At 34.1% G+C, this 19,366-nt stretch overlaps 1 protein-coding gene across 3 annotated transcripts in view; it reads right to left on the bottom strand.

Annotated features, from left to right (window-relative positions):
- Positions 1-686: 686 nt before the first annotated feature.
- The window catches only part of LOC101898170 (M-phase inducer phosphatase), a 519,762-nt gene continuing 501,082 nt past the window's right edge, over positions 687-19,366 (bottom strand). Inside the window, exons 1-2 of one of the 3 annotated variants that reach the window (XM_005191798.4) lie at positions 3,924-4,375; positions 687-2,923 (exon numbers count right to left, since the gene is read on the bottom strand). In XM_005191798.4, coding sequence (XP_005191855.2) covers positions 1,474-2,923; positions 3,924-3,979 — 1,506 coding nt within the window. In that variant the 5' untranslated portion in view covers positions 3,980-4,375 and the 3' untranslated portion in view covers positions 687-1,473. Of the gene's footprint in view, positions 2,924-3,028; positions 3,386-3,923; positions 4,376-19,366 lie in introns of those variants that run through there. The other 2 variants (XM_020039714.2, XM_059119867.1) reach the window with 2 other exon arrangements.

Here is a 19,366-nt window from a genome sequence, read left to right as displayed (position 1 = left end):
TACAATAAAAAACACAGCAGACATTTAAATATTTAATAATTAGTTTTTATTCCCACATTTTATGTAGAACATGAGTATTTCAAACACACACAAAACAAACAATAAAACAAAAGAAAATCTAAAATAAAAATTAACTGAAATCCTATCAAAAAATATATATAATTATTTAATGGACATTAAATCCATCAATCAATTTGAAGATGGTCCTAGAATTCCTAAATAAATATTATATTAAAAATAAATCACAGTTTATAGTAAATAAATACAAATAAATCAATGTTATAATGTATAGATTACGAAACCCCTCAAACTTTGTGAATTATTTTCAAATTTAAGTCGATATGGCAGACAAAATGTTACTACGATACAATCACGCTTATTATATATGTCATATAATTATATATTTATTATAAAATTTTTATGAAAATATATGAGAATAAAAATTGTTTTTTTTAATGGGAAATTTTAGTCATCAATATAAAATCGTTCTATTTTTTTAATAGCTGATTAAATGTTAATGGAAATATTGAATTTTCAAATTTACATTTAATAAAACCATTCTTTTATTTTTAAATTACTTTCAAACTTTTCAATTTTTTCAACTAATTTGCAAATTGATTAATCAATGTTTTTAATTTCCCATTTTTTCTTTTGTTTTCCAGTTTAAAAAAGAAGATAAAAGACAATTTGTTTATATTTCATAACATTTTTTTATTTATTTATTTTTTTGTTTGGTTTTTTTGTAATTTCTTTTCGACGATTTTTGTTTAATTTCTTATATTGCATTTTTTGATACAAAAAAGCTTTGCTTTAAATAAAAAATCATTAAAATTAAATAAAAATAGAATTAACATAAAAAATAAGCGTAATTGTGCGTAAAAAGTTTTCAACTTTACGAAAGATTTGTTAAAATTAAAATTTTAAGCTTCTTTGTGTTTTTTGGGATTAATGTTTTGGGGGGGGGGCGAGTAGATGAGATGAATAGGGGGGGGGGTCGATGAGGTTATTCTAATGCACACAATTTAAATGAATTGGAATTGGGAAAATTTTAAACTATACACAAATTCAACTAAAAATGTGGTATTTGAGAAAATGACGACTAAAAAATAAATGCAAATTCTATAAATTAACTAAAATTATAAAAAATAAATAATAATTCTTATAAAATACTAAAGGGGTTGGGACATCATTTGTTTACAAAAAGGTTGAGCTTCCTACAATTGTTGGGGGTGGGGGTTCTTTTTACAAATACAATCATCAATTGCAAATAAAAATTCAATATAAAATAAAAATGAGGAAATTGTCTCAAAAGGGGAGCGACGGGGTCAAGAAATAAAAATCAACAAAACGAACTAATAATCAAATAATAACTAAAACTGACAATAACAATGACAAATATTTTTTTACATAGATTAGCGTTTGTTTGGGCGGGTGTTGTTCAAGTTGTCAGGCTGTTGGTGTTGGCTACACCGTTTACAGCATCAAACGGGAACGAGACTTCTTCATGCGGGTAGTGCCGCCACCCAAATCACCATTCCATGACTTTGACTTGGCACGGAAGATGCGATATTCTTCATTGTAGGCTGGTTCCAACATGGGGCGGTAGGCATGGGGTTCGCAGAGCTCAATGTGATTTTCAAAAAACTCTTTGTAGCCGTTGTGCAACAGATAGACCTCGGGATAATCCAAGGCGGGGTAGGCGTTGGTATTGCGTGCACGATCGTAGTTGCGCAAGAAGCGCGACAATTTGGGTCCACGTTCGGAGGAGAACTCACAGTGGAAGATGATGATATTGCGCTTGTTGCCGGAGGCTTCATTGCGGGCCTGTTGCATTTCAGTCATTTGTTGGGACAAGAACTCCTCGATGATTTGTTCTTGGGTGTAGAGGTTCTTGGCGCCACGGATGTGACCACCCTCGTATTCATAGGGGTAACGGCAATCGATGATTCTGTAGTTGGCTACTTTATCATCGAATTCACCACGCAAGAGACGGGCTACGGTTTCACTGCTAATCGACTTGAGATCACGATGACGTCCTGGAATCAGGGGCAAGACATAGGGTTTGCTGAAATCACCGATTAAATCGGGTTCGTCATTGTTTTCCGAACGGTTGAGGGCAGACATAATTTCGGCATCGTTCATGGACATGCATTTGCGCAGGCTGGGGCGGGGAGCGGCTGTGGTGCTGGGGGAGGTGTTTTTGTTTTGCAGACCAGTGAATGAACCATCTAAGTTTTCTTTTTCATCGCCACGGTAACGCTTGCTTTGGATGGGAGAGCAAGTGGTGGATGGTGGTTCGGGACGCTTGAAGCTGCCGTTCAAACGGGAGGCAGAGTTGTTGTTGGCAGCAGCGTTTAGACTACTTTCGGGGGTCTTGGATGTGTATTGGTTGTTTTCAGTCATGCTCAAACAACGTCTCACGGAGGGGCGGCGCATTTCTGGAGTTTTGACGGGGGAGTTCTTGATGATTTGACCACTGATCAGAGAGCTCAAATCGCTGGGGAAATTCTGTTGTTGCTGGGGTTCAAGATTTTCCATATCGAAAAATTCCATGTATTCATCATCCATGGACGATTCCATGGAGCCGGTGGAGGACAAGCTTTGGAATACACGGAAGCTACCCTTTGAGGGAGTGTTGGAGCTGGTGACTGTGTTGTTGGCATTTTTCACGGCCACTGTTTTGAGAGTCAAGGCCTTGCGGCTGTGCAAGAATTTGTTGGATTTGTCGACAATTTGGAAGCGTTCGGGTGAACCTTCTGGGGACAGAAGACCCATCAATTGTGGACTGGCTGTGAAGTGACGATCCTGTGAGGAGTGATCGTCACCGTAGAAAGACAATTCATCCATGGTCATGTCTGGCATGGAAGCATCCAAATTCAAGCGGCGTGACAGAGGATTGCGGGCAGTTCTTTGGATTTGGAAACTAAAAATAGAACAAAAGAGAAAAAATAAATTAGTAAATATTTCTTTTACATTTTTTTGTAATATTGAAAAATATTTCAAAGTTAAATAAAAAGACGATATGTACATCAAGCAAATTTCCAAAGGACGGCAGCAATGAGTGAGGCAACGACGATTGCTGCCACAATCGGCAAACAAAATGAAAAACTGTACGATCATGTTGAGGGTAGAAATGCGACTGAGCGCTGAGTTGGCTGACAATTTGTAGAGGACGACTAACTCAGAGGAGGGTTCATTAAACTCGAGGGTTGTAATTGCTGGTGTGTGTTGTTGGCGTATAGCACACCATGTGCGGCGGCTGTCCCATTTCGTTGAGGCAAGAGGAATTGGAATTTTTGTAAATTAGAAAAACTGAGGGGTTTTTAGAAAACCAACGGTGCAGATGTTTAACACATCACATTAGGGCGAACACAAGAAGGAACGACAAAAAAATGTAAACAAAATATTTGCCGTGAAGTCAGTCACTTATTCTTCTTCTTTTTTTAATGCACCACCACCACCACCAAGGCCAAAAAATGGAAGAACTTTTGTCGAGGAGTGCAACAAAGCATAAAATAATAGGCATATGTTCAAGCATTGCCAAGAAATTGTGTTTATGGCCAACAAAATTATTGGGTCAGGTCGAGAACATAGCCGGCTAAAACATTTTTGTTATTACACCGGTCGTTCGGTGTCTTTATGAATGAATGAATGGATGGATGGCTGTGGGGCCGGACGGTCAGTCACACAACCCCAAGACATAACATAACCATGAGTAAAGCTCCAACTGGGCAAGAGAGAGCTTTTGGTTATTGCAGCAAACAAAAACTTTTGCTTTCATTTGAAGGTTGCCGGCTAAGCAAATCTCAGTTGGAGTTTGGAAATATTTTTTGTTTTTTGCTTGGAGCCCAGAGGCGTACATTGTCGTTCAATTTTGCAGGTAATCCACAGTTTTGCAAAATAAACCATTTGATGATATTTACCTTTGGTAATCCATGGCAATATCTCCGGATTCTTCAATGATTGATTCCCACAACATTGTGTTTGTGTGTGTGTGTAAGGTTTTAATTGGTGTTGTTGAAAATGTTTAAACTTTTTTGTTAAATTGTTAAAACACAATTTTCACTTTGTATTTTTTGTTGTTGTTTAATAATAGTGTTTGTAGTAATGCACAATTGTTTGAGATGATTTTGTTAAGAGAAGTGTAAGTCTCTTGTTTGTGTGGCGAGTGTTAAGAATAGTTCATATTGCAGTTTTGTATTTTTGGTTTGATATTTATCAAATCCTTTTGAGCATATTTTGTTAATTTTTTTAAGTTAATCCAAATAATTTTTATTTTTGATTATTTTTTTGGAGTGCAGTAGTAATACAGGGCAAATGCTGCTTTACTGCTGCTGAACGTTGCTGAAGAGAAGACGAACTCGAATGACTGACTTTGCTGAGACAACGGCGGTTTATATACACGACGTCAACGCAGCAAATGCAATGCAAAACCTCTGCTCCTGCTCAACAATCGATAAACCCACCACCATTGCACACACACTCACTCTGTGTTGCTCTCGTTGAATATCAGCAGCGCGGCAACAACAAATGTCTCTGCCACTGAGCCGAGTGTTGGCAATCAGCTGTGTTGTATTCTCACAATACGCAATATCAGCCGTAGAGAGAGAGAGAGAGTGGGAAGAGTAAGGCTCAACATTACTGTCAAAGAGTGCAACAACAATGCAATGGAAAAGAAAAAGAAAGGGCATTCTATTCTAAGGATTGCGCTCGACAGAATTTCATTTTTGTAGTAGAAAAAAAAAAAAAAACAACAACCAAATTTGCTGCTGTGGCAAAGGAAAGGCTAAAGCAAGTATTGGTGTCGCCACTGCTCTCCACTCAGATAGCCAAGAAGAAAGAAAAAACAAATTCTTCAAGAATTCAAGACAAGAAAGGCTCACACAACAGCAGCAAAGAGTAACACTGAGAGATGAAGATGAAAAGACGAAAATGAAAATAACAACAAAAACCATATGATTTTTGTTTTTGTTTGGGCCTACACACATATGAGAAGAAAGATTTTAAACTCCAACAACAGCAATGGGCCAGCAACCAAAAGGACAGACAGAGGATCAATCTGGGAAACAAGTGTAATGGAATTTTAAAGCTTACACAGAGTGAAGGGGAAAAATAAATAAATAGAAATGGAAAATTGTAAATCTCAGTAAATAACACCAAAAAAAAGAGGGGAAAACCATATAAGAAATGCGATGAGTAGAATGTGTGCTACAAAGATGACCCCCTACTCCTTTTATTTTTTCGGTCCTTTAAAATGCTTGAAGTTATGTATCCATTGAAAAATATATATATATGTGTCTTCGGTGACCAACTGAACGTCTTACATATCTACTTATCCTTGAATAAATCCCCTTGAACTTGTGAAGAAGCCTTGGTTTTCGGTAATCACTTGGAGGCTGTGGCTTTATGAATGCCAAACAATTTTTGGCGCGCAAGCTTTTATACCGGCAAACTTGAAGCCTGTCCTCTCACACACTATTGCAAATGGGGGAGAGCAATATAGCCCCCCACCACACACACACACACACTTACACAGATGAACAACAAACAAATCACGAATCAATGAACCGAACACGATACGAAAACTTGGGGGAGCAGCAGCTCAAAAATGTTGCTCATGATGATGATGATTATGATGTTGGTGGAGCGCAGAGAACCCACATTCAGGTAATCGGCAAACTTGGAATTTCTTGAGAAATAAAATGCCAAAGTAATGTTGTTGTTTGTCCTCGCGTGTAGCCAGCCAGCCCAACAAAAAGTTAGAGTATTATTTGTTGTCATTAGCCGGCCGCCGCTGCTGCCGTTCATGTGTGTATGGTGGGCTGTTTGTTTTTTTATTGTTGGTTTTGTGCTTTTTTTTGCACCGTTCATTGTTGGTGGTATTTTGTGCTTTTGGCTGGGATGTCTGCGCGCAAACAAAGAAATTCTTCTGCAAAATCAACACAATGAAACTCCTTCTGCTTCTTCTTCATCTTGGTGTTCTCTCACTCTCTTGGGCTCACATACAACTCCCCGCCAAACTTAAAATATATATTTTTTAAGGGCATCCTATACATACATACATATTTATTTTAGTTAATAAATCTTTGAATAAATCTCTGAGCTCGCTCGCTCTATGCAAAAATGAGCGGAGAAAGAGCAGAAATGGAATTTTGCGCGCCTTATTATTTGCTGCTGCTGCAAGTAACTAGGTATGTAGTTGAAGAACAGAAAAAAATAATGAAAAAAAGCGGCAAACTTTATAGAACAACAGCACAAAGGATTTTTTTCATCGGCAAAGCACAGCACAGACGAGACATTATCAATGGGGAGGTGGTTTGGAGAATAACAGAGAAAAAAAACAACACAGAATACTTTTAACTAAAACAAGTTTGTGTGGACAAGTACCACATACATACATGCATGTAGTATACAATGTGCTTGATGGGGGTCTCCTTTTCTAGTTGTTGTTGTTATTGTTATGCTCCTATATAGTAAATATGTGTACATACTTAAGTATGCACTTGGTTTCTCGGAGATTAGTACTACTCTATGTAAATGTGAGATTATAGAAATAATTGAGTAACTAAGTTAAAGAAAGAAAAAAAAGCGCCAAATTGCGATAAGAACTATTGCAAAAATCAAATATAAATATTTAAAGAAAATAGTGTATTTTGACATTTAATTAGATGGGGAAATTTTTAAATAATTGCTAGAAATAGGTACTAGTAAACTTGAGGACATTTTAATATAGGAAAATTTCCCTGAATTTCTGGGAGAGTGAAAAGAGAAAGGGAGAAAGAGGTGTTTAAGAGACAATTAGTTACTCGATGGAGAAGTCGGTTTGTTAAAACTACAAAAGCCTTAATAACGATCAGGATGTTTTTGGATTTGAAGAAATTTTATAGGTATTTAAAATACCTAAATTGTTATTAAACATTTAACTGGGGATCTTGTAAAATATTTGAAGAAAATAGGTACCTACATGATTAGGGCTGGAAATATGAACCAAATTTAAGCCGTTAACTAAAAGTTTTGTTGGTAGCAGCCTATGTTTTTGGGAGAAAATAAAAGCCATGGAAGATTTTGCTTCGAATTTTGTAGCAGCTCAAAAATATACGGTTGGTATTTTGCAATTTTTGGATTTTAAACCTCTATTGTTTAATATTTTTTTCCTTATTTCAGAGACCTCTTTCAAAATGGCTTGTTGTTCCGCAAAAAATGATTTTTGCAAAGATTTACAAAGAGTCTGTCTGGCAGTATACCTTTTTGGTAGAAAATTCATGTTATGGCTTCCTAGAAGTTTTTGCTTTGAATCTTCAGCTGTTCCAAATATTGGCTTTGTATTTTGCAATTTTTAGATTTCAAACCTTTATTGATTAATATATCTAACTTAATTTTAGAATCCTTTTTCAAAAGTGCCTTGTTGTTGTTCTACAAAAATGTAACTTTTGCAAAGATTTCCAAAGAGTCCAAGCAACCAAGAAGTTTTACAATCTTACATAATATGGTTATGGCTATGTGTTCACCAAGAGGCCCCGGGATCTGTATTCAAATACCAAGGAAAAGCCATTGATATATTTCAATGGTATTTGAAGAAGAGTGGGATTTAGTTCTCGTATTTTTTTCAAAAGCCTGCAAAAGCCTGGTATCAACAACAAGAGGAATTTGTCGAACAGCAATAAATATGTATGTATGCATGTATGTCTTATGGATTTCAAATGAAACATTTGTGTATACAGTGACAACCGCATGGTCTTCCCCATGACGACTATGGAGGGTTTATGGAAGGGTTAAACGAAGCAAATTAAACATACAAAATGTATAATTAAATTTTTAAATATTTCTCGCCTCTACTAGGCCATAGGAAAAATATTGAAATTAGTTTTGTAAGAGGGTATGTCATACAAGCACATATACTGACAAAACAATATGTATTTTATTATGTCCCAAATATGTAAAATAATCCCACAAAGACAAAGTCCAAGCCTTGTCATATTTATTTTGCTGAAGCACCACAACTGCTGGATGTGTTAAGAACATATGGAAGGAACTACATTGGCATACTAAAGCAAAAACAATTTGATATTTAGCTGGGAGAGACTTAGCAATTATATTGGGAAAGAGAACTCAAAATAATTTTAGTCTTAATTAAAATTTAATTTTTACGGGAGGAAGTCGAAAAATCCACATGACCTCACTTTGCAAACTAACTTCGGTTCGAGAGATTTTTTTTTCTGGCTGAGAGTAGAAAAAAAAAAACTTTCAGAAACCTAGTAGCTTCCTAGGTAAGAGTCCATATAAAGATTCTCTATTATTGGGGAATCTGAAATAAGGGAAACTATATAAAATTAAAGAGAAGTAAAATTTAAAAAGAAAAATTAAAAATTTTAAAAAGGTAACATCGCAAGCCTTTTTTGGGTTGGAGCCCTATTCAGAGACTCTCTATGATAAATATTTCCATTTAAATTACTTTACGTATGAAAAAATGGAATAAAAATACATTATCTTCAGGGGAGAGGAGAAATGTTAAGGGGACAATAGATATTCTTGACATCTTTCTCATTTTCTTCACTAAATTTCTTATATACCATTTACCCAAAATATGTCCAGTAATAGAAAAAATAAGATCCGTAAAAAATACTTATCAGAATGGGACATGAAAAGGCAACAGAAATAGGAGAAATAATCTAAAGATAAATGACCAAAAGAAAGTCAGAGAACAACAAGAAGAACAAACTACCAAAAAGATAGTTAAAACATAACAAAGATACCCACAAATATTACGATGAAGAAAGAACATGCCAAGGATCTCCTCTTTGAGATAACCTACAAGAGAGAAGGATGAGAACAACAAAAAAAAAAAAAAACAATAACAATACACACCAAAAAAAAAAGGACAACCTTGAATCAGCTGATTGGGAAAGAAAGACCAATATCAGTAGCTGAAACAACAACAACACCACACTCGTGGCATGATTTGTACAAGGACTAACTGTTCATCAAGACACCAACAACAACAGCAAGGAAAAAAACAATAACAATGCAATCAGAACCCACCAACAACAAACGTAACAACAGACAAGAGACTTAAAGTGTGCCTCTCTGGGTAGATGACACGAGGACGAGAAAGGACAATACACAGACATTCCGCAAACACACACGCTCACATGAACATGCACATGCAATGGACAAGGAAGAGAAAGATTCATAACAGGACCAAGAAAGGAAAAAGAATTTAACGCGCGCAAAATCAGTTGGAAATCAAGACGGAAAGACGAAAAACAACAACAAAAACATAGGGACACACACAAATAAACCACCAGACACACAGTCAAGGAAGAGGATCGAACGAACGCACAGCACAGCACAGGAGGGGTGTGTAAAATCACTGTAGGCTACCAGTTCAACCTATCCACCAAGTGCAACAACACGAGTTAAATTGCAGCAACAACACACACACGATTTGGCAACAACACCAACAAAACACATTCACAGGATAAATCCAATACTTAAAGAAGTGTGAAAGGATCGATGTAGAGGAATTCGGAGCCCATTTAAGGAAGGCAGCAGAGAGTGAGAGGAACGACAAAGAGAAGAACAAGAAAAATGCGCCAAAAATCAACGAAAAATCTGGTCAGTGTAGGAAAACAAAAACAACAACAACAGAGAAGAAGACCACAAAGATAAAACACCACACTCTAAACATCGCCTTCGCTCTTCTCTTTGGCAAAAGGAAAGCAACAATCAAGAAAAATTGAAAATTTTTTTCACTTTTCCAAAATATCCTCATTACGGGATGGCCTGTTGTCCGCGAAACACCACAACTCTCTGAGGATCGAAATAATTTCTCTTTGAAGAAGAAAAAAAGACGAAATCGTATTTTTTGGCATAGATTGCTTTTTTTATTTAATTTATTTTGATAAATTTCATTTGAAAGCAGCCATAAATGTCAAAACAAACGACGATGACATTGACAATATCATGTCTGGTCTCAACCGATCAATGCCATAAAATAAAGCAATGATGTTTGCTGATGGGGTCTCCCCCAGTTTTAGAATCTGTGAAAGTGGAACAAGACGACAGTGCCTAGCAGCAATGGCCACGACGACAACGACAATTCATTCAAATTTTGATAAAAAAAAGAAAAAAAAAAGTAAAAAAAGAATTAATGAACAGACAACGGAAACCAATGACAATAGTCCCAGCAGAAGCATCCAACTAAACCATTCAGAAAAATCAATTGCCATTTGTCAAAGGTCACCCATCCAATGCTCAAGATTCCATAGAAATCTTACTATCAAACATGAATATGTTTGTATAAATAATAAAAAAAACTATTAAAATTTTTGAAAAAAGAGAAATGACATTAATTGTAGAAAGGGGATTAAAATGCTTATAAAAAAAAGAAAAACAAACCATGATTAGTGGGTGCAAGGTAATGAGGGTGTGAAGAAAACAACGTTTACAACGAACAGTGGGAGAAACAATTCCTTTGGGGAATATTTTAAAGTAAATGTATTTTTTTATTAACACACATAAAATGCTTTTAATATTAAGTTGATTTCATCGCATCGTATGTTATTTATCTAAAAAATATTGAAAAATCATAACTCAGCAAAAATCAGAGACCATATTTTGACATACTCAAGACTTACTCTCAGATTTAGAGAAAGAGCAAAAGAGATTATAATATTTACTTCATTTATTCATGCATATATGGGCAAAATAATAAAAGAGAAATTATTTAGGAAATTATGAAATAAAATTCCTGCGTCGAATTTTTACTTATTTTATAATTTTTAAACCAAAATCAATAGTAGTTCGAAAACTATTTTATAGAGAAAATTGTTAAATATTATTAGTAATGTGTGTTTATGAATCCCTTAATCATGACAGAGAGAATAAGAGACACAAACAGGTAGATGATGAAAGTATGACGTCACTAGATGGCGTTAAATGTATTAAAATGCTGCAAGAGTTTCTTAAATTATTTGGATTCTTGTCTTTGAGCAAAACTGTTAAAAGTAATTTTATGTTAAGAGTTGTTTACGATTAGAAAATAAATTGTGTTTGGGAGCAATAGCCAACAACTGATAGCAAATGGGAGAAGATGACTGAAAATTATATTACAGCGTTATCCAAAATTCGACGAACCATATACAAATATTCATGTTCATGGTGGGGAACATGGTGATATGTTTTGTACATCCGCATTTCCCAAATACGTCAGGTCCCTATCTTAGAATATACCAAAGAAAAACGTTGCAAAAATTAATACTTTTCCAAATTAACAGAATTGTAATATTTTCCAATTACAAAAATTCAAATTTTTTGTATCATTAATTTGTATATTCAACACAAAAAAACAAATTCATCAATTGTCAATGTTGAAAGGGTTCAACTTTGAAATGTTGTACGTTCGACATATTTGGGTTACATCAATATAAATACATGTGCTTTACTTGTGTCGTGAAAAACGTCAGGCGAGAATTATTACTCTATGGCAATATTTTGTTGTAGAGAGTCGGAAAAATAAATAATAAAATATCAGTCGGTTTTCTGACAGATTAAGCCTTTAGGTCGTTTAATCAATAAGTGTCACATATCAAAAACATATTTTAAAATTTTGATTGGAAGCACCGCACTATGCATTAAAATCGTCATATTTCGAAAATCATTAAATCAACTTGGCGTATATTTTGCACACATGCTCAGAGCTATCAAATCTGAGAATCTGAGAATGGGTATACTAAATTTGTCATTCCATTTGTAACAACTTCAAATATTCGTCGTAGACCTCATAAATTGTATATTCACGATCAGCATACAAATCTAAGTCGAATTAACGATTTCCGTCTGCCCTCATGTCTGTTGAGATCAGTTCACATTTGTTGACGTAGAGCTTTGAAATTTGGCACAACAGTTTGTATTGTGTAAAGGACGGTTGGTATTGAAAATGAGACATGTGGGTTCACGCATTTTCGCATAACCCCCGTATAACGGTACCTCCCAATATTCGGTATTTGGATGATTTTAGTTACATTTTCCCTCGGAATTGAATTGTATTGGGAGTTTGTAACGGGTTTTACATCGGGTGGCTAGTCAGTTTAGGTTCATGTTTTCCCGTTGTGTCCATATAATAAATTGTTGTATTTGCAGGGTTCTAGCCCCGGTGGAAGAACATTGTATATAAAGGTCCACGTTTATATAATGTTACCTCCATATATTCGGTATTTTGCGTCACTTTAGCCATTTTTTTCACGATTTTTTTTTATGAATTTGTTTTTAACAGTTTGTAATAACATATCATTGTCTATAAAGGGTGAGATAAAAAAACTGCAACAAAGTTAAGCGCCATAATTTTTACATATCTTTTTAAATTTTATTGAATGAAAGCAAAAATGTCGGAAATAGCATCAAATTTTGGAATAATTTTAGATTTGGTCGAATTCGTCACGGCCAATGAAACCGCCACACGCCACACGAAGCGCTTGCTTGAGGTGATCGATACTTTGGTATTTTTTAGTGGCAGCCTTGCTTTCCAAAATACTTTAGACACAATAGCCCAACGGATTGGTCCGGAGATTTTGGTGGCCATTGTGTGCTGGAAATGAAGCGAGGAATCTAATTTTGTAACCATTCTTGGGTGGCGCGTGCTAAGTGCGATTGTGCTGTTGCGAGTCCTGTTGGAATGTCCAAGGTCTGCGGCCAAAATGTTTGCGTGCCCAAGGCACCCTCCACAATATTTTCTCGATAATATTCGGCATTTATTCTGATTCCACGGTCGTGTAATACGAATGGAGAGCGACCAACGGTTGTTATGGCGGCCCACACCATCACCATGGGCGGCGCTTGAGTTCTGGTGACCAACCGAAGGTGCACATTTTCAGCTGACCTCTTTGGCAAGTAAACATGATCATTTTGTTTGTTTACAAACTGCTAGACAACGAATGTTCTCGTTTTTTCATCGGAGAAAACCAAGTTCGGCAGTTCACAACTTTCAGCCAAGCGAAGCAACTCTTTAGCTCTTTTGAGTCTATTTTCTTTTGTGTTGCGGTGTAAGTTTTTGCACTTTTTGGAATTTCAATGGCTTTACCCCGAGCTCATTTTTCAATATTTGCAGAATGGAAAATTTTCAGCCACTGCGACGAGGGTTCGATCGAGTCGCTTCTTTACTTTTCGAACCATTTCTGCTGATGTTGCTGTTTTCCTCCGTCCACTTCCTTGACTTCGGGCTACGCTACCAGAATCATGGTAACGAGCGTTGGTACGAGACAAAAAATATTTATTAACATTTAAATGCTGAAGTGCTCTAACGATGGCCACTTGTGGTTTTCCAGCCAAATATAAAGAAATCATACTATCACGCTTGAATACCATCTCGAGTAAAATTTTTGCTGGAAAATTCTCACCAAAATGCTTTTGTACGCTTGTAAGCAAACATTTTAGTAGCTGTCGTTCGAGTGGCTTAGAAATGACAGCATTCTAAAGTTGGTTGCCGTTTTTTAATCTCACCCTGTATTTATAGTTTAAGTATAATACTCTTGCTATTTTTCATCTAAATTAATATTCTCGGAAATTGAGAATAATTTTTCTGATCTAATTGCTGGACAGAAAATTCCCCCATTGTGCTCATTTTAGATTTAAACAAAAAGAATGGAATTGCATCTTAGTCCCCATTGTTCTTATTGTAATTTACATACAGTATTGAATTGTTGTACAACATTTGATTAACACAAGAAAATAAAAAAATCCATTGAAATCTTTTAATGAACCCGCTTTTTCCTCGCTCCCCTCCCTCCTCTTTACATCATCCTACTCCCTCATGTAAATAGTGGGCTTGACAAACAAACTCCCTCACACCATTTGACGAAAATAAATTAAGGCATTTTGAGTTTGTTTCAATAGAGTAGTTTTTTCTTTGAAAATTTTACAAAAAATAAAAAAAAAATAATTTAAAATTCAAAGAATGTTGTTTTCTCTTTTGAAAACTTAAGCGTATTACCTCTCATTAAAGAGGCTTAGAAATGTTTAATTGTTAGAAAAGTTTTTGTTTTTGAAGACTTTATTACAAATATCTAAACGTAGCTGTTTGTAGCCCAAGATTCTCGCCCTCTCCAAATGTTTTGCGGCCTTCTTCAGGGAAAATGCAACATTGTCATATTTATGTATTCTTTCATTTGTCAAATACATTTTGCTTGACTGGAAGAATTATTTTTCGTCTTCTACTCGTGTTACGATCGCTTTAAGAAAAACACATCACGTATTCCATTTCCTCCATAAAAGGTTCAGAGAGATTTTTTTTGAAAATAAAACTCAGAGTTTTGGACAGAAAAAAAAATGAAGAAAGAACGAAATCTAAGGTTTGTTTGCATTTATTTTTTTTTTCGTTGGTCGGGCATAACTTTTGGTGTTGTTGTAGGCCGAGCGAGGTATGAATTTGTATGGGTCCCCCCGTGTATTGTTTCTTCGTTTTTTTCCTCTTACTGCACAATCGTTGTTAGTTTAGTTTGTTATCAGTTAAACTTCAAATATCTCGAGAACGACGAATAAGAATTAAAAAAAAGAAATATTCAATGGAACGTACAAATATACAAACATACAAAAAAACGGATATAATATATGCCGCTATATAAAATGGAATGTTTGTCCACCTAACAATAATAAAAAATAATATCTCCTTAAATTGCCTAGCCCACAAATACACATAAATGGATACCCACAAAAAATTACATAGACTACAATGTTTGGTGGGAACTAGTTATCTGATCTGGATGTAATCATAGACATAGACTTCAACTATTTTCGTTTACTTGTTTTTCCTTTGCATTTTTATTACTATTTGCTGAGAACATTATTTAGAAGCCGATCCAAAATTAAAAATACAACAACAATTCTTTAAGTAAATATATCTAAAATTAAACAATTTGTCCCAGTACTGGAATAATTTTAATGGTAATCATATAAGGGAACCTTCCATTAATCAGGTGATTGTGTAAACACCTCATTGCTCTGTTCCAGAATCTGCAAGAATCTGCCAGTTTTGGAATTACTTCGAATAACCCAAAATTTTTAACGTTCTATGAAAAAATTGACTTCAAAAGTACTTAAGCCAATATCTTTTGAATACAGGACCTTTAGAAGACCTGTGGAACTATTTTATCTAAAAACAATCCATTTACAACTCTTCTGTGAATAGAAGACCTTTTGAGAATCCTTCGATTATAGAAGACCAATTCTCTTGATGGCTTAAAGTACTCAGAGAGAACACCATGTGTGGATTTTCAGACTATTCCATTGAAAAATTTGAATCTTCAAAATACCAAATAACGGGGGTACCATTGTATGGTGACTATACGATATCGTGGACCTATACAGAAAATTCCCTTTTAGGGGTTAAAGTATTCGCAAAGAACTTCTTGTGTTGAATTTAATAAAATGCCATTGAAAAATGTGACTGACATCATCAAAATACCGAACGCCGGGAGGTACAGTTATATGGGAGATATACGATATCGTGGACCTATATAGACAATTCGCTTTCAGGGGGTGGAGTACTCAGAAGGAACTCCTTGTGTGTATTTTAAACCAATTCCATTGAAAATGTAGCTAAAATCATCTAAATACCCAATATTGGGGGTATTATTGTATGGGGGCTATACGATATCGTGGACCTATATAGACAATTCCCTTCCAGGGAGTAAATTACCCGCAAAGAACTCCTTGTGTACAATTTCAGACAATTCCATTGAAAAATGTGCCTAAAATCATTAAAATACCGAATATCGAGGGGTACAGCTAACCCACAACCTGCACAGAAAAGACTGATCTGTGAATTTTACGTCTTAGAATTATGTGGGAGATATATCAACATTTTGACGGATTATCTCCAATTTCAATAGGGTTCGTCCTTGGGTCAAACAAATGACTTGTGCAAAAATTCATCTAGATCGGGCAATTAATGAGACCTGTATGGTCATGGACAGACGGCCGACATGTATAAATCGACTCAGAATGTGATTCTATGCAGATCATTGAAGAAGACATAGTCCAATCATTACCATCTTTATAACCGATGTTGTATTGATGGAAATATTGAGATGTACGAAGTCTGAATGAAATCGGATGTTAATTTCGCGTTTTATGAGCTTCATGGATATTCAAAATGTTGACCCTTTGTGGGGGAGGTACAAGAAGGAGTGGGCCGATATATTACATCTTCTCATTAGGAATGGTGTTAATAAAAATATTGTGATCTATGTAATTTGAAGAGAATCAGACTCTCACAACACATTTTATAAGAGCTGTAATTATTCCAAATTTTGACCCTTTGTGGAATCGGTCGATGGAGTGGACCGATATTTTCCATTTTCGGATTTGCCAAGTTGGAGCAATAAAATATTTTTTTTTTGAAAATTTTGAGCTTTAGCTGGGCGATGTACCAGTAGGAGTGTAGCATTATTGCCCATCCCCGAACTCGATCTAAGTTCGACAATAATATAACGATGTATCAAGTTTAGCCCAATAATGATACTCCCTTCGATAGTTATCGTGCGCACCAGCCAGACAGACGGACGGACGGGCATCGCTAGATCAACTATAAATGTCCTAAAACGGATTTGGCCCAAAAGAGACCTAGGGTCTAAAACCGTTATTTCGAAGTGTTACGTTTTGGCCGTATCAAATGATATACACCCTCTCTAGCCATACGGCTGAGGGTATAATAACCCTTTATATCAACAACCCATCGTATTTCATGATTTTTCTTCGTTCGCTGATGTAGAGTTTCAAACTCCCAGCCCTGGGATTTGTAGTCGAACCTACACACTATCTTCCGACTATGCTCATTATTTGCTAATAGGGAAAGAAAACTCTTTTGGTAAGGCAGAAGGTTTTTGTTTACATTACCTTTTAATGGTATATTCGGCTCACACAGCTCCCAAGGCTTTGCTGGGTATGGAAGACCTATAAAATTTCTTCTTTTTATTGAAGACCATTTTTTCATTTAGAAAAAAAATACATTTTCCCACACATTTTCCAAATGAAAATGAATTTTTCAAATACAGTCCAATCAAATCTAGATTCATTCTCTTCAAAAAAAAAAAGAACCTTAACCTCAATACCGCAATTAGAAAACAAACAAATATAGCAATTATATGTCTTAGTCATCTTCAGATGAATCTCGGGATTAATGGCAATACCAAGTGACTTCTTTTGAAGCATAGCCATAAAAGAAAAATTCCACTAATTATTACTTGTGGTTTGTCTTTTGAAATGTTCAGGGCAACTCCTAGCTGGATTTAGAGGATATCAACCCACATCGTAAGCCCAAGTAAATCCAAACAAGTGTGTGTGGGTTTTCCTCTTTTTCCGTATTGCAATTTTTCAATTCACAATTGTTTGCCTCAGTTTTAAAGGCGTTCTCTTGGAGGATTTTTGATAGCGATCCTTTGGCAATGACCTGCCTACATCATCGTCGTCATCATCCTCTTTGTTTCGCTTTTATTTCTACTAGTTCGGCCCACAATTATTGTGTGACTGTGTGGGTTTTTGCTGGCTGGCTGTCTGACTGGCCAACACCATCCCAAAATATTAAAATATTTATGCTGGCAAAACCAAAATATTGCTTGAAAAGTCAATAAAAAGAATACGTGGAAGCCGGAGATTAAAAATTATTAAAGAAAATCCTCTTTGTTTGGCTTCTTGTGGTCGACAGGTAAAAAATGACTACCGGGAGAGGAAAACAGAGAGGAGTACGTGATTCCCTCTTTGAGAAAATTGTTATTGTTTAAATATTTAATTAAGGCCTATAAGAAAACGCTGAGCACAGGGAAGGGGGCAATGGTACTTGCATTTAAAGAAAATCTGATTATCTTGGGTCATCGATCAATTTTTAGGCTGCGTCGTTAGTTTGAATAGACTGCTAGCTACTCTATTCCCTGTATGGTCATCCTTTTATTCTATATGAAAAAGAAAGGCGTGTGTGTAGGGGTGTGTGTGCGAGCGTGTTGGAATGTGTGTTTGGCATAATAATGTAACAATAATCATCATCATCTTCTTAGTTGATCTTCGTTATTATGAATATATGATTAGTTGGAAAATTGAGTTGTAATTCCCATTGACGAATGTGTTGCCATTGTTGCCGCTTTGTTGTGGGATAATGAATATATTTCCAGACTTTTTTTCGGTTTCAACTGAATTGTGAGATCCAATCAGGTTTTCATCTTTTACATTTGGTTTTTTTGTGAAGAGTAATGAAAGATAAATGGAATAATTTGTAAGGATTATTGCCAAGGATGTAACGAGTAATTAGTCAGATCCTGGAAGTTTACAAAGAGGAGGAAAGGAGATATAAACGCAAGAAAGATGAAGTCAGGATGATTTGCTTGTATTTAGGAGAATCCTATTTAAAATGGATTTCACTTCCATATTTCCAAGAATGTGGGAGTAAAAAGCCCTAGGTTCACAGATGAGGTATATAGGACTAGGTCCCGTCAGAATTTCAAAAATTACACACAGGTCGTAGACCTCAAAACAAAAACAAAAAAAATATAATAATAATAACAATAATATAATAATTAATAATAATAATAATAATAATAATACTAATAATAATACTAATAATAATAATAATAATAATACTATAATAATAATAATAATAATAATAATAATAATTATATAATACCCTAAGTATAATAATACATCCTATAATAATACTAATAAGAATAATAATAATAATAATAATAATAATATATAACATAATAAATAATAATATATATAATAATAATAATAATAATAATATAATATAATAATAATAATAATAATATAATAATAATAATATAATAATAATAATATAATAACAATAATAATATAATAATAACAATAATAATATAATAATAATAATAATAATAATAATAATAATATATAATACTAATACATAATAATAATATAATATATAATAAAATAATAATACTAATCATAGTAATAAAATATAATATATACTATAGATAATAAAATAAGAATAATAATAATAATAATAATAATAATAATAATAAATAATAATAATAATAATAATAATATATAATAATAATAATAATAATAACTAATAATAATAATAATAATAATACTAATAATAATAATAATAATAATAATAATAATAATAATAATATAATAATAAATACTAATAATAATAATAATAATAATAATAATAATAATAATAATAATATAATAATAATAATAATAATAATAATAATAATAATAATAATAATAATAATATAATAATAATAATAATAACAATAATAATAACAATATAATAATAATAATAATAATAATAATAATAATAATAATAATAATAATAATAATAATAATAATAATAATAATAATA

Source organism: Musca domestica, unplaced genomic scaffold (genome assembly GCF_030504385.1).
Source record: "Musca domestica strain aabys unplaced genomic scaffold, Musca_domestica.polishedcontigs.V.1.1 153, whole genome shotgun sequence".
Classification (NCBI taxonomy): domain Eukaryota; kingdom Metazoa; phylum Arthropoda; class Insecta; order Diptera; family Muscidae; genus Musca; species Musca domestica.
This window is presented reverse-complemented; position numbering and strand designations above follow the sequence as displayed.